The sequence below is a fragment of the Tiliqua scincoides genome, chromosome 3 (genome assembly GCF_035046505.1).
Source record: "Tiliqua scincoides isolate rTilSci1 chromosome 3, rTilSci1.hap2, whole genome shotgun sequence".
Taxonomy (NCBI): domain Eukaryota; kingdom Metazoa; phylum Chordata; class Lepidosauria; order Squamata; family Scincidae; genus Tiliqua; species Tiliqua scincoides.
The window spans coordinates 196,232,653-196,249,382 of record NC_089823.1 but is presented as its reverse complement, the minus strand read 5'-3'; the positions used below and the strand labels follow the sequence as shown (position 1 = coordinate 196,249,382).

The window sequence follows — 16,730 nt, the reverse complement described above, 5'->3', positions numbered from 1 at the left end:
AGGCCATAGGCCCATCTAGTCCAGCTTCCTGTATCTCACAGCGGCCCACCAAATGCCCCAGGGAGCACACCAGATAACAAGAGACCTGCATCCTGGTGCCCTCCCTTCCATCTGACATAGCCCATTTCTAAAATCAGGAGGTTGCACATACACATCATGGCTTGTAACCCGTAATGGATTTTTCCTCCAGAAACTTGTCCAATCCCCTTTTAAAGGTGTCCAGACTAGACGCCATCACCACATCCTGTGGCAAGGAGTTCCACAGACCAACCACACGCTGAGTAAAGAAATATTTTCTTTTGTCTGTCCTAACACTGTCCTAACACCCTCCCAACACTCAATTTTAGTGGATGTCCCCTGGTTCTGGTGTTATGTGAGAGTGTAAAGAGCATCTCTCTATCCACTTTATCCTTCCCATGCATAATTTTGTATGTCTCAATCATGTCCCCCCTCAGGTGTCTCTTTTCTAGACTGAAGAGGCCCAAAATCTGTAGCCTTTCCTCATAAGGAAGGTGCCCCAGCCCAGTAATAATCTTAGTCGCTCTCTTTTGCACCTTTTCCATTTCCACTATGTCTTTTTTGAGATGTGGTGACCAGAACTGGACACAATACTCCAGGTGTGGCCTTACCATAGATTTGTACAACGGCATTATAATATTAGCTGTTTTGTTCTCAATACCTTTTCTAATGATCCCAAGCATGGAATTCGCCTTCTTTACTGCCGCCGCATGTAGAGTCGACACTTTCGTCGACCTGTCCACCACCACCCAAAGATCTCTCTCCTGATCTGTCACAAACACCTCAGAACCCATTAGCCTATATGTGAAGTTTTGATTTTTTGCCCCAATGTGCATGATCTTACACTTACTGACATTGAAGCGCATCTGCCATCTTGTTGCCCATTCTGCCAGTCTGGAGAGATCCTTCTGGAGCTCCTCACAATCACTTCTGGTCTTCACCACTCGGAAAAGTTTGGTGTTGTGTGCAAACTTAGCCACCTCACTGCTCACCCCTGTCTCCAGGTCATTTATGAAGAGGTTGAAGAGCACCGGTCCCAGGACAGATCCTTGGGGCACACCGCTTTTCACCTCTCTCCACTGTGAAAATTGCCCATTGACACCCACTCTCTGTTTCCTGGTCTTCAACCAGGTCTCAATCCAGGAGTGGACCTGTCCTAATTCCCTGACTGTGGAGTTTTTTCAGTAGCCTTTGTTGAGGGACCGTGTCAAACGCCTTCTGAAAGTCCAGATATATAATGTCCACGGGTTCTCCCGCATCCACGTGCCTGTTGACCTTTTCAAAGAATTCTATAAGGTTTGTGAGGCAAGACTTACCCTTACAGAAGCCATGCTGATTCTCCCTCAGCAAGGGAGCTCAGCAAGCTGGTGTACCTCAGCTCCTACCAAACTGACCAACAGTTTGCCTGACCAACTGTCTCTCCCCAACATTCTTTTCCAATGGCACTTTTAACTGCTTTTACTCAACTGCCTTTCCTATCATACAAAGTTTTCCTTTCCTAGAATGTCTCCCTACTTCCCTCATCCCTTTCCTGTTTCCTGAGTGAGCAACATTTCTGTTTTTCCCCACTGTCCCCTGGCACCTTACAGCCCAATTCTGAGCTGCCTGGGGCGCCCAGGCTCGGCAGCACAGAGAAGGGCTGCCACCGGATCCTGTGCCTCCCAGGCTACTGCGGGAGGCACTTTGGGAGAAGGGGACTTTTGTCCCCTTCTCCCGAGTAAGGTAAGCAGCCCCGCAATGGGGCTACTCACTTTACCACTGACCAAAAGGTCGGGGGTAAGGTAAAGGCACTGGTGTAGAGCACTCAGCCCTACATGAGCACCTTGGATACTGTGGAGCGGAGTTCCGCAGACCTGCCTCCCTGCCTCCCCCGGCACGCCTCCAGCCTGCACCCCGGCACGTCTCCCCCCACCCTCTCTTCGCCCCCGCCGGCCTCCCCAGAATACCTCCTGCCCGCCCCTGCCTACCATGCTGCAGCTTGGCAGTCTGGGAGACCTAGCACTGGCGGGAGCCCTACAGTGAGGCTGGCAAACGTGCCTTACAGCACGTTTGCGACAGTGCTCGGCAGCACGGAGCCATGCCGCTGAGTGCAGGATTGGGCTCTTAGTGAACAATGCAGAATGAACCCAATTTCTCCACCCCAAAAACACACAGTTCCCACCACAAGATTTTACCTGAGCCGTTCCTCCCTCTATAGGTTCAGCTGGATTGCTGAAATCAGGACAAAGGAGTCCCTCAAAGTGTCCCCTGCACTGCAATCCAACCATTCCATTCCTTCACAAATTCCCCCCAATATACGCTCTCACTATACCTCTTTTTCTTCAGAAAGGTTTGTTGTATACCAACCATTTTTTTTGTCCAACATGCTTATCTCTAAAACTCTATTCTCTAATGTAACTAATGTCACATTAATAATCACTCAACTCTCTTCTACACTGGCATATTTCCCTTCCCACTCTCAGGACAAGGCATCAGCTACCATCTTCTGCTTCCCTGGAATATGAACAATACCACATCTATCGTCTTGCAAGGCTAGTGACCAGTGTAATAACCACTGATTAGTTTTTACCTTGTTGAGATAGGTTAAGGAGAGTGATCAGTAGGGGCAATCGTAAATGGTATTGACGAACTATCACGATATAATGCAAAATTAGGATCTTAAATGATAAAACAGGATATCCTGCTAAATAAAGTACTGTAAACTGAAATATACCTTTAAACATCTCTGTGGAGAGTCTGACGTGCCTGAGGAACATTTGGAGTGATTTTAGACAGCTTACAAGCCTTTTAGAATGCACACAGCTATGCTGCTCCTCAATTTCTTTGTTTACATCTGCTCAAGGGTGGGTACCCTGGGCAAAGGAGTTCTCATGATGCTGGCCAGCTTTGCAAGAACTTCCTTGCCCAGCATTCTGTTCTTGTTGTCTTTCTCTTTGTTCTTTTTCCAGAGACTCCACCTGTTTATGAAGCTCCTGCAACTCTCATTGTAACAGGTGTGCTCTCTCCCCTGAATAAAATTGTTCTTCTCATCCTGCCTTTCGTCTGTCCCGTCCTCTATACATAACTTCTCCCTGTGCTGGTGGCTGCTTCAATTGCACAACCAGCTATTGCTTTATTCCTTGTTCCCCTTTGCACTTGGAAAATTCATCAGAGCTTCCATCTCTGCTAACTTCAGTTCTTTTTTCTTTGCTACTGTAAAGGTAGCCATGCCTGAGGACTCTTATGACCAAGAGTATTCAAAGCCACTGAATATAGACTGAGGGTATATCTGAAAATCCCAGGCAGTACGCTCCACACAAAATTGATAAAAAATATCTATTCCACAAACTACATGAGAACTGAAGGTCCTCAGTAACTAAGTACAAAAATAGGCACAGGACCAGTAAAAAGAAAATACATCTCTAAAACCAACTTCCTCCTAGCAGAGTGCTGCAAAAGAGTAGGAAGCAACCCAAAGGGGCAAACAGAAGAACAGGCCAATGCTAGTTCCCAGGCCCTTCCTTTTATACTTCTTCCCTTTTTCTTGAAAAGCTTATCTTAACCCCATGACTCAATACTCCAGCTGACAACAATCATCTGCCCTACAAAACAGCAGAACAAAAGAGGGCACTAATTTTAGAAACTTATTGCTCTTCAATCTTCCTTATCCCCTTCTACATGATCTTGGTTACCTACCCTATACCTAATTCCTATATCTTTACCGCTACAAACCCCTTCTACCATCTTTCTATATCCTCATGATAGCAACGCTGAATTTCCTCAAGAAAAGGTAATGTGGTAACACCTTCCATGCTTCCCATAGCACCCTCTGCTCTATTACTTCCATTTTCAAATGCAGCTCTTGCAGCCTCAGAGTCCAATCCTGTCCACAGTACAGTTAGTGAGGGCTACACTAATGGAGATGGAAGTTCCTGGATCACTGGATGTGCTGACCGGGGGCCCAATCCTATTTAATTTTCCAGCACTGATGCAGCTGTGCCTGTTTGGTGTGTGCTGCATCCTGTGGTTCGGGGGCAGTCAGGGAGGCCTCCTCAAGTAAGGGAGTGTTTGTTCCCTTACCTTGCGGCTGCATTGGCACCAGAAAGTTGACTTCAACACCAACTGTGCCCATGAAGTTGATGGGAGACAGTGTCCCCACACAATCCTGACCCTGCCACCATGTAATATGAGAGGGGTACTGAAATCCCCTTTTCCACTTTGAAATGTTACCATGGCCAATTTCTATAAACTGGATTTGTCAGGTTAGCACTTGGTCCCTGTTAATTAATACTGACAGAGAAAGATTACTTCTAAAGAATTTTATTAGAAGCTTTGCAACAGTGAACCAAGTTCACAAAGGATTAATGGTCCCAGGAGGTTTACTCATCAGTGGTGTTTTCCAGATGGTCTTCAGGGAATGTTTTTGATGTACCTCAGCTCCTACCAAAGGCTCTGATCAGCAGTTTGCCTTAGAGAAACTGTCTCTCTCCCCAACATTCTTTTCCAATTAAGCTTTTCCAGTTCAGCTCTCTTAACTGCTTTTTCCCACCACACAAACTTCTCCTTTCCTAGAATGTCTCCTTGCTTCTCTCATCCCTTTCCTGTTTTCTGGGTGCGCAACACTGATGCTGTTCCCCTCTGTCCCATGGTACCATAGTGGACAATGTAGAATTAACCCAATTTCTGTGCCTCAGAAGCACAGAGCTCCCACCACATCTTCCCTGAGCCTTTCGTCCCTCTAGGCTCAGCTAGATTGCTCTAGCTCTAGATTTCGTCCCTCTAGGCTCAGCTGATGCTCTTTACACTCTCACATAATACCAGAACCAGGGGACATCCATTAAAATTGAGTGTTGGGCAGGTTAGGACAGACAAAAGAAAATATTTCTTTACTCAGCGTGTGGTCGGTCTGTGGAACTCCTTGCCACAGGATGTGGTGCTGGCGTCTAGCCTAGACGCCTTTAAAAGGGGATTGGACAAGTTTCTGGAGGAAAAATCCATTATGGGGTACAAACCATGATGTGTATGCGCAACCTCCTGATTTTAGAAATGGGTTATGTCAGAATGCCAGATGCAAAGGAGGGCACCAGGATGAGGTCTCTTGTTATCTGGTGTGCTCCCTGGGGTATTTGGTGGGCCACTGTGAGATACAGGAAGCTGGACTAGATGGGCCTATGGCCTGATCCAGTGGGGCTGTTCTTATGTTCTTATGCTGAAATCAGGACAAAGTGAGGTGTCCCTCACATTGGCCCTTCCCATGCAACCCAACTGTTCCATTTCTTCACAAATTCCCCCCTCCCCAAAATACACACTCTTGACAGTGTGTGTGTTAACCCTCAATCTGAGATTTAAGCCAGCCATAGAAAATACTGGTTGGCAGTATCTTTCCTCAGGGTGGCAAGTGCATAACTTGCTCTTAGCTGTATTACGTTTTGCCTGAATATTGACGTGCCCACCTTTACGGCTTTACTATTGGATCAATCTTGCCAGTTATCACCTTACAAAAGGTGCGTAAAGCAGGATGTGATCTGCTTGCTTGGAGGAAATCTCATGTTCTCCCTCGGTGGAGGAGGGTATTCTGAGACAGATTATTCCTGTTACTCACTTTACAGGCAGGACCATGTCAATCATTGCAGACTTTTGAACTGGGAAGAACCCAGTTCAGGTCCTGCCTGCTCTGAAAAACGGGTGGTTGTTTCTTTTTAAAACTCTTGTTCTTTTTTTCATCTCTCAGAAAACAAGGTTTTCTCAAACATTCACAATTCGCTCATCTGGGGTAGGTAGTTAGTTTGACTATCCTTATGTTGACCTTACTAACTTCATTAATTGATACTTTATCTCGATTATCTGCTGCCATCATGAGAATACTGAAATTTCCCCCCATAAACTGTTTGTACCATGACTGTGCAGGGCAGGTTCTAAAGTGAAGCTAATTAAAGTGTGTAGAAATCCTTCATTTGATTCCAAAGGCCATAGGGTCAGGCAATTCATTTTTCTGAGGGACTATCTCTAGTACTAGCTGTAGGAGGTCATGCTGCAATGCTAACTCCAAGGGCTCTGTTGTGGGTTTGTCTTATTGTGAGGGTCTACTTGCATATGCATTTGTAGTTGTTAAGTATTTCCATACTGTGTTAGACCAATAGTTTATTCTGTTGGCTTATATATTATGTGTTTGTTACCTAAAAATCTCTAAGCTGATGCAAAGTTATTTATCTAGCTCAGAATACTGTTTTAACAACAGTGGCCAGTCAGATACTCATAGAAATAGGATGGTATGATGAATTCCTCATTTACTTATGTGTAATGTGAAAAGGGAATTTTTTTTGTCTTAGTCCCCAGCAGAGTCCCTGAGATGAAGGAATACCCTGCAGAGGAGGTCCCAGAATCTTTTCACACCCAATATCACGTGAACGCTCGGAACCTTTTGTATCCCAACTCCACTGCTGTTCGCTTTTCTGTACCAGATGAGAAGGTGCCATGGGAGGTAGGAGCTTCAACTCTTAGCAGGCAGGACCTGGTTCCATGTAATGGGAGCTATGACTCTGGGAGAAGCCTTGCATCCTGAAAACTGCTGTTTGTGAGGGTACTGAGGAATCTTGTTAGAGATTTCTAGACCCTCTTACAGAACTATACTCCCCAGGGTTCCTTGAACAGAGGAAGTAGTATAAACCAACCTTTTAGTCTGTATTATTGCAATGAGTAAACATAATAAAATTGTAGCACTGATATTCCAAGGGAATCTGTGCTTAACTTTTGGATTCAGTGTTGTCCCTCATTTGTATCCTCATCAGCTTCCATTGACATGTGTCAAGGACCTTGATGAGTCACTCTTCAGAGGCTTTGACCCTACGTTTTTATGTTAGTGGTGTCTTGCTTGTGCTTGAATAGCCATATTATTTCTGAGTGGTGCCAGGGCTGCCAGAGAAAAGAGCTTTCCAGAATTTGAATCCAAGGAATGACACAGATAAGGCAAAGCCATCTATCCCACATGATTGGGTTCCCAAGAATGCCTCATGGTTGGAATGTAAATATGTGTTGCTATATGGGACTCTGAGATATGCCTCATAGCCTCTTTCCCTGTTAGGTGGAGTTTGAGATCTACAACCCACCCTTCTATAGTGCAGAAAGACAAGAGGATGCTACAGCTGAGACAGTGAGAGAGTAAGTGTGAAATCCAGTTGTCTCTCACACTCTACCTGGTGAAGTAATGTTTATTGTTGGCCACTCCTCCTCCCTCTCTAGTGGTTGCTTTTCACTCCTTACATTATCTTGCTTTGGCTTGGGGCTATTGTTTTTCAATGTCATTTCATGCTGAGCAGATGAAGACTATGCTCTTGTCTTCCAGTTCTCTGGAGAATCTGTCAAGGATAAATTTCAACAGCGTGGATGGGGATATCAACAGACAGAGTTTTCATGGCACCTATGTGGTCCAGGATGGTCTACCACTGTGAGTTTGACAGCATGTGTGGGAACCTGCATCACTATGACTCACTATTCATGTGTTGGCTTTGCTTCAGATGGAAACAGTGAAGGAAGATTGCTGAAGCCTGAGCCCTGGTGTAGCATTTATTATTTCTGTTATGGTGCATTTGATGTCCCACAGCCAATTTATGCTCACACACGATCTCTGTGCTGGTATCATCCTGCTGGTTGGCTCACTCATTTTTGCATGTTGCTTATCACACTTACATCTTGCTCTTCTTCTAAGGGGCTCAAAGGCAGCATATTTCCCCATATTTATCATCACAATAACCAGCATGATAGATAAGACTGAGAGACAGTGACTACCCAGTGGGTTCCATTCCCAGGCACAGGGCTTCACTAGCCGCAGCTCAGTAATCTAATGCAGTCATTCTCAACAGGAGCCGTATGGTCCCCTGGGGAACCCTGGCACATTTGGTGGGGGCCACAGACGGTTGCTTAATAATAAATGATTTTATGTTTATCTGTTCATGTTGTATCCTTGTTTGACGGGGAGTAACAGAATTTGAGAAGAGCTCCTAATGGGCCATAGCCAAAAAAAAAGTTGTTTTGCTCTATACTAGGCTCGGTCCCTCATGTTTCCATTTTAAGGACTTACTGTAGTAGGGCTGAGAAAGACCTTGGAGAGTTACTGACAGTCGATATTTCACCCACTCCTGTCAACTTTAACTCTTAAGACAGCTCCTTCAATCATTAAAGGGATGTGCTGGTCAGAGAAAAGACCAAAAGGTACAATGGTACTCACTAGTTTGTTGTACCATGAACTTAGCATCAACCCCTCAGACCTATAAATGCAGCCCATAAGAGGTGTGTGTGTGTGTGTAGTTTGGTAAACCACCTGGGGTGGTTCAATGGCGAAAGTAAGATATGCTGCACATTTTCACAGTCCTGTCATTGTTATGTTTAGTTCAAACTTCAAAATAAGGCCCTGTGGATAATTATCTCTGCTTAACATACAATTAAATTTCCCTCTTTAATTCAATTTTGTTAAAAAATGAGGTGTGCCCTGGAACTAAAACACAACTATGGCCCTAGCATGCAGCATCACTAAGAAGCCTCTTTTTTTCTTACAGGAATCCCATGGGAAGGACAGGCTTGAGAGGCCAAGGAATCCTTCGATTCTTTGGACCGAATCATGCACTTTATCCTGTTGTGACACGGTAAGTAGACCGAGGATAGCATTCTCCTCACCACATTAAAGTAACTAGTACATTTTGCAGTGAGGGCAGATAATTCACTAAAGAAGCTGGAAGTAAATTGTTAAAATAATTTTTACAGTTATTTTCAGAAAAAGATTGCCTTTTTAATCCTTCAGTCATGATGCTATTTGAGAACAATTTCATCTGGCTCATTTTGAGAGAAGCAAGATGAATTTGTTCTTTCATCAGATTTCTACCTGTCCAGAGGTTGGAATCATCCTGCCTTTCACAGATTGATATTGTAAAGAACCCTACCTGTTTTTACAGCACTTTTTAGCCTAAGCTGATGGCTTCAATGCCAACACCCTTGCAGCTTAAGGGTTGTATCCATGACAACAGCAGAAAAGGGAAAGGGACACAGATGTCCCTGAAGCTCAGCCAATGCAGGTCACGTGGGCTGTATGTAGCTTCCTTGCTTTGACAACTGTTTTCAGAAAGCAGAATTTTTGTCATTCAGTCTGGAATTACATAAAGGACTGTTTGAAAACAGTTATCAAAAACCGGCAAAGTCCACCACAGTGATTCTGCACCTACTGTGCGGAGGCCACTTCCTATCTTTTTTTATTGACGTAATTACATATATTACATCTCAGCACTCAGTGTGGCATATATAGGGTTCCTGGATGGTCTTCCATCTAGGTTATGATCAGACTCAGACCTGCTTAACTTCAGCAAGATTGCTGCAACGTGTGCCTTCAGTGCCCTAATGCAATTGGTTGTAACCAATTTCTCTCTGTTGTTGTAGTTGGAGAAGAAATGTGGATGGCTCTATTTGCAGGAAAAACTTAAAGAAAATGCTGGAAGTCTTAGTTGTCAAATTTCCCATGTCAGATAATTGGGCTTTGCCTGGGGTAAGTGGTTATGAGATAGTCCATCCCAACCTGGATTTAAAGAAACTAAGAGATGTGTGCAAATGGCTTAATTAAGTGGGAGTGGTAAATGAGATGTGTTGTCAAAACATTCATAGTGTGCTTTGTGGAGCTCTGCTATAGAAAGAAACAAATCTGATTGTTTCCAAAAGGCATGCAAAATTAAACTTGAAGCCAACCCTTGATCCTCTGCTGGTGAGATTCCTGGATGTACTGTGCATTTTTTAATTCACTAGTTCAGTGTGTGTATTCTAATTTGTACCAAAATTCTGGAATGTTATTTGTCCCCAAGAAACTCATTGGTTTTAAACCACCAGAACTAAAGGTACTAGCATTCTGTAGCGCTTACCAAGATGGCAGCCATAACTTCAGGTCTTAAATTCCTGCATCTTCAAGAAACGTTTACTGATTGGAAACCAGAGAACCCACAACTGTTTGTTATCTTAAGTAATATTTTTATTCAATCCAGGGATCTCTAGAGCCCGGAGAAACATTGCCAGAGAAGCTGAAGCGGATCCTGAGACGGGAGTTCTGGCCACAATTTCAGAAACTGCTGAATCAGGGTACAGAGGTACTTTGGGCATTGACTGGGGCTTAGACAAAGCAGAAGAGTCACATAGGCAGTGCATGGTGAATTGAAGAAAAATTGTGTACCAAATGGACACCACATGTAGCCTTGAGTCAGTCATGTTTATAACATTAAGGAGCAGGTTTGGGTGATAAACAGATCATCAGTAGCATGGATACTACAGAGCACGCTCTAGTCTTAGCATTGCTTCAGTGCTAGCCAGGAAATTGCAGGCACTCCTCTGGCCACACACATCTCACTCATCATCTTTCTGAGGCCATTTCTGCAGATACTGAAGCAATTCTGACCAGATAGTAATGTGTAGGATCTACTGTCCTTTGCAGAATAGTTTGGTCATAGCCATTACTCACTGTCAGCCCAATCCTAACAGGCAGCCCAATCCTGAGCTGCCTGAGGCGTCCCCCCTCGGCAGCACAATGAAGGCTGCCACCAAATCCAGAACATCCCACACTACCACGGGAGGCACCTTGGGAGTAGGGGATGTTCATCCCCTTCCCCTGGGTAAGGGAAGGAGCCCCACAATGGGGCTACTCTCTTTAGTGGCGCCCAAATGGCGCTGCTAAAGTAAAGGCGCTCATGTAAGGCACACAGCCTCCACAAGCGCCTAGGATCCTGCAGAGCGGAGCTCTGCAGATCCTCCTACCGCCTGCCTCCAAGCACGCCTCTGGCATGCCCCCCTCCCTGCGTCACGCCGGCCTCCCCGCCCCCTCCCTGTGTCATGCTGGCCTCCCCGCTCCCCGGAACACTCCCGTCCCCGCCCCGTTTGCCGTTCCACAACCTGGCAGTTGCAGGCACCACCGAGCTGCGGAACATGGGCGCCCACCATGCGGTGGCTCAGCACCAGCCAGAGCTGAGGCAACTCCAGCAGGAGCTTGGCGGTAAGCCCTGCAAACGTGCCTTATGGCATGTTTTTAACTGTGGTCTGCAGCACAGTGCGAACCATAGGATTGGGCCCTGTATCTTGGTTTTCTACTAATTCTGTAACCTGAGCTCAAGTCAGTAACTCACAGTCCAGTCCTATCCCTTGTCCTCTCCACCATGCAGCTGCACTGATGGAGCATGACCTGCATGCAGTGGAGGGGTGTAATTAGATGGCCAGCAAGAGGTAAGTAAAAATTACTTTCCTCCTGGTAGGCTGCCTGGTTGCCAATGTGTCTCCTTGGACCCATGCCAGCTACTTTGCTGGCATAAGTCCCAGGAGAAGAAGGGGGCAGGGCAGGCTGGAAAAATGGGGATAAGATCTGGCAGAGCTGTTGCTGCTGAGATCTGCCCCCTTCCCACTCCAACCTGCCCACAACCCACCTCTGCCAGCAACTTACTTGTTCTACAGGAAAGGAGTAAAGCCACCAGGCCCCTTTACAGCAGAGAAAGCTGCTTTACTTTAACTCTATTTACTTTAATATTTGCTTGCTACCCATCAGTTTGAGAGAACTGAGCTTTAGAATCCTATTAATTCTCATCATTCTCAAACTTATTGCTGGAAGACATTGTCTTTTCCATCTTCTGTGAACCCTTCTTTCCTTCTTTCACTCTTTTTTAGGTATACAAAGGGTATATGGATGACCCCAGAAACACAGATAATGCCTGGCTGGAGGCACTGGCCATCAGTGTGCACTTCGAAGATCAGAACGATGTGGAGATGAAGCGTATGAATTCGGTACTTGACCTGATGGCACTCCTTATAAAGAGTGTCCTCCTCTTCACTGGTTCCAGGGTCTGTAATAAAAGTGTTAGGCAGATGCCACCATTTTTGTAGATTCCAAGGCAGGACCTTGTGGTGTAAGCAGAAGAAAGGGTAGCCCTTTGAATCCATCCAGGAGAGGGGGGTGAGCATGATGTCAAGCTAGGGAGAAAGATCATGAGGGGAATCTAAGAAAGAACACCTTGAGTACATGGAAAAAGGAAAACACTGAGAAAATAGGAATGAATAAACACGAGAAGCGATGAAGTGTGTGTGCATGCACATGAATGTGTGTAAGTACATATACATGCGTGGCAATTCTTGATAATGCAGTGGACAGGAACATTCAGCAATCCAGGGTATAACACCATGCAGATGCAGAGCACCATGCTGAAGTAGCTCTGAGAAGGAAGAAATAAAGCAAGGCCCAGATGTTTAGCCACTGTTTGCAGAGGCTTTGACATACCCAGTAATCCCTATTTCACAGGCACACCAAGGTTTCTGAGAGAATCTACCCATAATCACTAGAACTGTGTCTGCTTTCTTGTGGCTTATGGCATACCTCAGTAGTTTTGGGGGTGGGAGGGGAAGATAAGAGCAACCACTAATGCTCTTTTGGATTTCTTTCTCCAGTTCCTCCAGGGCTGTGATCTTGAGGTGATTGTCCGGTGGCAGGTTGTGGACAAGAGAATTCCTCTTTACATGAACCATAAGGAGCTCCTACAGAAAGCATCAGCTGTCTTGGGAGGATACTCCTAATGATGCAGCAGTACGAACAGTCCCTTTCCCATTTCCTCTTCTACTCTTTCTAATGCAACAAACTTGACCAATCCCTTTTCTTCTGGTTGTGTTCTTGGTGTGTTTTTTCCTATGCACAGATTAAGGCTCAGAAGTGTCACACTGTATCTTTGAGTCACAAGTAAGACATTATAGATCAGACTCATGATGATTCATACCAATGTTAATGTTTTTATGAAGCAAAAAGAAAGGGCAGGGTATTCCTTCATTGAGCTACCTGGAGCACTACATTCTGTTTCCAGTGAAGAAATAACTGAGCCTCTGGGACTACAGATGGTGCTATTCATCCATCAAGCACTTGGTGCAGGGGGGCCAGATTCTGGTTAGGATCTCCATTCATTGCTCTAAAATACAAATGATAAGAGGCCAATTACATGGCCTTGCATGCTGTATCATCAGACCTACCTTTCAAAAGATAATACAGTACTATATTGAGCTCAGCAGCCAAACTATTTCTCAAAGAATCCAGAGCAGTCATACATTGCAACCAATGAATGTGCAGGTGCACTCACAAGTTTGAAGTTACTAAGCTGTTGGCATGCTGGTGGGGGAATATCAAGATTTCTAAGGCTGTCTTTAGAGATTGCCAGAGCAGAGCTGGGAGACTGACAGAATAAGGCTCTTCCACGGACGTATCTTGCATTGTCCTATTTGAAGGATCCTGACTGATGCCATTCTGACCAACATGAGTCTGGAGTTTCTTCCATATAGCTGTTTCATAAGACCTTGCCAAAGTGTCTCTCTGATGTGTTGGAAACTTCTCTGCAGCATCAAGCCTCATACTGTTGAATTTAGACCATACATGTGAGGTGCAAAGGTGTATAAAAGGCTTTGGGCTATTTTAGACTGAGGCAGTGTGAGCCTTTGCTCTAACACAGACTTCTTGTTGTTTTATGGACTTTTATCAGGCTAGTGGTTTTGATGCAACACATGTGACAAAGGAATTAAGTCAAGTTCCTTATAGGTAAACCCACATGGGTACGTCTTACTCATTTTGCCCCCACACTGGTCTCACTTCTTTACCATTTACTTGACTGTATGTTGAGTATTGGAACAAGAGCTCAATCTTTTTGAACCAAATGAAGTCACCTCTTTAATGTTCTTATGGCTCACAATCGCCTGTAAGAATATGCAAATTGCCTTTCTCAATCACACTCCAGTCCCTCTAATATGACATTCTGTTTCTAGGAAGGCATAATGGAGATAGCTTCTACTATTACAGTATTTGGCCCCAACAACTGCCAAGCAGGTGTACTATGCAGGTATACTATGCATTATGGCACAGAATGTGACGGTTTCTGTTTTAGCTAGTGGCCATTGACAGTTATGTCCTCTGCATCTGAACTTCCTCAAATGGTTTGCCAGGCCAATAAAAGAATGAAAAGCATGTTTTCTTAGAAAAATACAGTACAGCCTATCCCTAGGGGAGCTTTCATGCTCTTCCTAGATTCTCCTTTTAAAATAAAGAATCTTCCACAAGAATTGTACAAGGGGCTGAGATTTGTATGTTTTCTATGCTGAAAAGGCAGCAAATTATGTTTTTGATCAGAAGCCCCAATGTCCAGCAGTCTTTTAATGCACGTTCTGATGTATACCCAGAGCTTCACAATAGGTGGCCCAATTGTTTCAGCAGAAGGAGCCAGTTTGCATATGTATGTGCAGGTCAGATCCTAATGAATGCATACAGGAGTTCTATATATATGCAGCTGAAAATCTGCAGATGAGTGGGCAAACTGAAAAAAATAATGGTTAAGCAGCCCCTTCCCTGCTCAGTCTAAAACCACCCCAAGTCGCTTTACAAGAAAAAGGTAGAGTCACAGAGGTATGCATAATAATGTATTTCTTCCTGAGATGATACCCAGCCTTGATATTCACACAGAAAGATTGATCTTTATACAGAACATTATCTCATTAGCATTTTTATAACTGCAACTGGTGCTGGACCTTTATGTAAGGTCCTTACAGGTAAGGACCTGTAATTTAATGTGTGTGAAATTTATTTGTTTATTAAATTGCTTGTTGCATCTGCTTATTACAGGGGTGTCCAAAGTTTTTGGCAGGAGGGCCACATCATCTTTCTGACACTGTGTTGGGGGCCGGGGGGGGGGCAAGAATTAATTTACATTTAAAATTTGAATAAATTTACATAAGTTTACATAAATGAATATATTAAAGATGAACTTATATGAATGCATGAAGGTCTTGCAATAGCGCAAGGCCTAGAAAAGGCCTTGCACAAAGCAAGGCTGGCCTTTCCTTTGCTGCCGCTACTTCATCACAGACATGAAACAACAAGCAGTGGAGGGAGCCCTCATCCCACAGCTCATGTGAGAGGTCAAACAGTAGCCCTCACACTGAGAGCAGTTGTATCGGCCAGTGTGGGCTCCAACAAATCTCCAGAGGGCCAGAGGCTCATTGGAGACTGGGGGCTCCCTGAGGGCTGCATTGAGAGGCCTCGAGGGCCACAAGCGGCCCCAGGGCCGGGGTTTGGGCACCCCCAGCTTATTATATTTACTTCAAGTCCCATCACTGAAATGTTTCAGTTTCTGAATTTCTCTCTTAATAGTGATGCTCCCAAGTCTTTTTCTTCATGCTCACTTTAATACTTGGGACTTTCTGGCATCTCATGTTTTAGTCCGATGGTGCTAATGTTAACAAAGTCTGAACTTGTGCCACACATTGGTTTGCTGCTCCTCAATAAAAAGCTCTGTTTCCCCAAGTGTTGGTGTGTCAGTGCCAGGGATTCCATTAATGCTGCTACTGCTATTTATAGACAGAAAAATGATGTAGCAAAGCTATGCATTAGTCGTATGACTGCAGCCAGATTTTCTTTGAAGGTTTAATTCTTTTGATCAATAGCAAAGGGGTTTGATTGCCAAGTCCTATGTCTAATCCTCATTTTGTGCCAAAACATCAGAAGCCTGACACCTGAAGCCTGAAGCCTAGGAAGATTCATGAAAAATACAGAATGTGCAGACCTAGTTTCAGGAGTTGTGTTGTACTGGTCCCAGAGAATGAGGAATGTGTAGCAAGGATGTGTATAGATGCACATAACATTACTGGTAAGGCTGCTGTGGGTATACACTTTGGCCGGAATCCTAACCAATTTTCCAGCACTGACATAAGGGCAATGCAACTCCCAGGTAAGGGAACAAACATTGCCCTACCTTGAGGAGGCCTCCATGACTGACCCCCAACTGCAGGATGCAGCACATGCCCCACTGGCACAGCTACCTGTACTGGAAAGTTGGTTAGGATTGCAACATTAGTGTAATCTGGGAAGCTGGATTTGCACAGTGTTGTTTCACTGGTCAGTTATGTCAGTTACAAAGCCACCTTCACACTGAAACCAGGTTTGTTTGTTTGTTTGTTTAAAAAGCTTTAAAATAAAAACAGGCCAACAAACACTGGATAAGGCTGTAATCCTAATCACACCTTCCTGAAAGTAAGCCCCATTGAACAAAATAGGACTTACTTCTGAGTAGACTGGGTTAGGATTTTACCATAAGACAACTGAGCAAAGTGCTTACAAAGAAATGAATCCACATTCAACTCTGCCGTAAACATGTATGTCCTTTGAGGAGAAAAAGCAGGGGGCAGCATAGCTTATTTAGCTGAAAAATCCACACTCATCCTGTTTACAGGTTTATGGATACCACCTGAAATTACCTATTGTAGCACCAGCTTTTGGTGCTTAGAATATGATGCACTTAGAATTTGGTGCACTTTCAAGGTCCAGTTCAGACACTGAGGATTTTGTCTATGTAACATTCTACCTATCCTCCCCTTGAGCCACAATTGGAGAACCTAATGTGTGACTTGATCCTGCTTCAGATACAGGATACATGGGCTCCCAGAGGTGATTTTCATTATTGCAGAGGTACATTTTTAGCCACTACAATCATGGAAATCACTTTTAGAAAGTTGTGCTGTTTGTAGGGAGAGGTTGGATCACTGAGCAAAAGATCCAAGGATAGGAATTCAGTTATTATGTGGACATCCTTTCTCCTAGCCTCTGAAATGATTCAGTAGGAAGGATTAGGGCCAAGAAGGAGGGTGTCACACAGGAACTGGCAGGCATTTCTTGAGTCTGGATTGTCGTGAGAGAATTGCTCTGC

General features: G+C 44.6%; 1 protein-coding gene across 3 annotated transcripts in view; it reads left to right on the top strand.

Moving 5' to 3' along the window:
* Positions 1 to 12,986, top strand: part of TRPM2 (transient receptor potential cation channel subfamily M member 2) — a 49,494-nt gene extending 36,508 nt beyond the window's left edge. For all 3 annotated transcript variants that reach the window (XM_066619270.1, XM_066619267.1, XM_066619268.1), the window contains 8 exons: positions 6,327 to 6,478; positions 7,079 to 7,155; positions 7,340 to 7,441; positions 8,550 to 8,636; positions 9,421 to 9,526; positions 10,014 to 10,115; positions 11,674 to 11,790; positions 12,448 to 12,986. In XM_066619270.1, coding sequence (XP_066475367.1) covers positions 6,327 to 6,478; positions 7,079 to 7,155; positions 7,340 to 7,441; positions 8,550 to 8,636; positions 9,421 to 9,526; positions 10,014 to 10,115; positions 11,674 to 11,790; positions 12,448 to 12,573 — 869 coding nt within the window. In that variant the 3' untranslated portion in view covers positions 12,574 to 12,986. The remainder of the gene's footprint in view (positions 1 to 6,326; positions 6,479 to 7,078; positions 7,156 to 7,339; positions 7,442 to 8,549; positions 8,637 to 9,420; positions 9,527 to 10,013; positions 10,116 to 11,673; positions 11,791 to 12,447) is intronic.
* The last annotated feature ends 3,744 nt before the right edge of the window (positions 12,987 to 16,730 follow it).